This window comes from Plasmopara halstedii, assembly GCF_900000015.1.
Source record: "Plasmopara halstedii genome assembly, contig: Scaffold_322, whole genome shotgun sequence".
In the NCBI taxonomy this organism is placed as follows: domain Eukaryota; phylum Oomycota; class Peronosporomycetes; order Peronosporales; family Peronosporaceae; genus Plasmopara; species Plasmopara halstedii.
Window position 1 is genome coordinate 320821 of NW_020187243.1, and position 1564 is coordinate 322384.

General features: G+C 40.9%; 1 protein-coding gene across 1 annotated transcript; it reads right to left on the reverse strand.

Moving 5' to 3' along the window:
• Positions 1-252: 252 nt before the first annotated feature.
• Positions 253-1035, reverse strand: PHALS_08214 (uncharacterized protein; the record flags this gene model as incomplete). The annotated part of the gene is made up of 1 exon (XM_024723523.1): positions 253-1035. The coding sequence occupies one exon, from the start codon at positions 1033-1035 to the stop codon at positions 253-255; it is 783 nt and encodes a 260-aa protein (XP_024574491.1).
• Positions 1036-1564: the final 529 nt, after the last annotated feature.

The window sequence follows — 1564 nt, forward strand, 5'->3', positions numbered from 1 at the left end:
GTGTGGCCAACTTTGTTTTGACTATAGCAACATTTTTTCTGGAAAGGAGGAGCACAACTGAAACGTACATGGCCGCAGCACGAAAGGAAGTGACGCTAAGCAGAATGTTTCTTAGTTCATATAACAGTCGATATTTATAAATCAAAATATGATGAAGTGAAAAGAATTCAAATTTGACTTTGCAGTGCATTTTTAGCCAAATCGCTCGCAAAATATCAGTTCCAACATGTCTAGGCTATTTCCCGCGTCGAATTATTGATCATCTTCAAGATGCTTAGCAAATTTCATAACAACCAAATCCGATTTTGCTGAATAGATCATCTTCAAAACCTCATTAGATCCAAACCTAGTAATGAGTACCGCGAGCAAAGTGAAATGTGCCGCAGGGCTCTGCTTGTTGTAGGCACTAACGTAGACGTCGTAAGCATTAAGCAACAAACCATCGTGAGCGCGATCCTTGAATTTAAGCTGGTACATTATATCGGATGTGAGTAACTCAGAATCAAGACTGTTCTCAAGCATCGTTATATCCGGCAATTTTTTTATGTTCTCGCTGAATTGCTTACGCGAATTCAAAAGAGAGTTGACGATCACATTGTTTTGCCCGCCGTCACTTAGCTGCCCCAACACACATAAATTGCTTTGCATACTATTGAACAAACTATGGATCACCAGTTCCTTTAATCCTTCGACATTGTTTGGATTTCTCTCTTTCGCGATCATTCTAACTAGCTCGCTTATGCTAAAACGTTTTTCTAAGGTCAAAATTGGATTAAATGACAATCTTTCATGACTCAGAAAATATTTATCCACAAAGCAAAACCACTTGTTGATCGATGACAGGCTTTGAAAGTCAAAATCCATCAGCTCAAAAACTTGATCTGGATTTTTACCGGCTTTGATCCAATGCTCGATCTGCTCAATTTCAAGAAGTTCGGCAACTTTTGCAGTCTCTGGGTGCATTTTTGCTGCTAGAATCATGATCGATGTATCACGATCACCAAACCGAGCCGTAAGTGCAGGGAGCAATTTCATCTGCGCGAATGGTTTCGCTTTATTGTGAGCGCGAATGTAGCATTCATATGCAGCAAATATCTTGCCGCCGTAAAGAAACTTGTCTCGCACATAATCTGTGTCTACAGTTCCATCAATAGGATGTCCAACTGCACTTTCCAGTTTCGTCTTTGTCTTGCACCGCTTTTTGATATCCAGTAATTATCAGGGGGTTCCATGCTGTCGACAAACTGCCGATAATTCTCAACAAGAAAAACAAACTTAGCGTTCTATTCATTTCCCTTACTGAGCAGATTCGAGAGTCCGTCAGGACTGATCATCCTACTAAAAAGCTAAGAAAAATTCACGTCTTTCACACGTGAAGCACTGTGCGGGTGTTTGAGCACCTCTTCTACGACAATAAAGGTCAAAACACTGCTGTCGTAACGCTTCCTGAATAACTCGATCAGATCATACCAAAGCTCAGGTCTATAACTAACAAACTTGTTATCAATCTGTAACGGGGTTACATGAGAGTGACCCGTCACTCTCCCAAGGGAGCTGTGGTGTG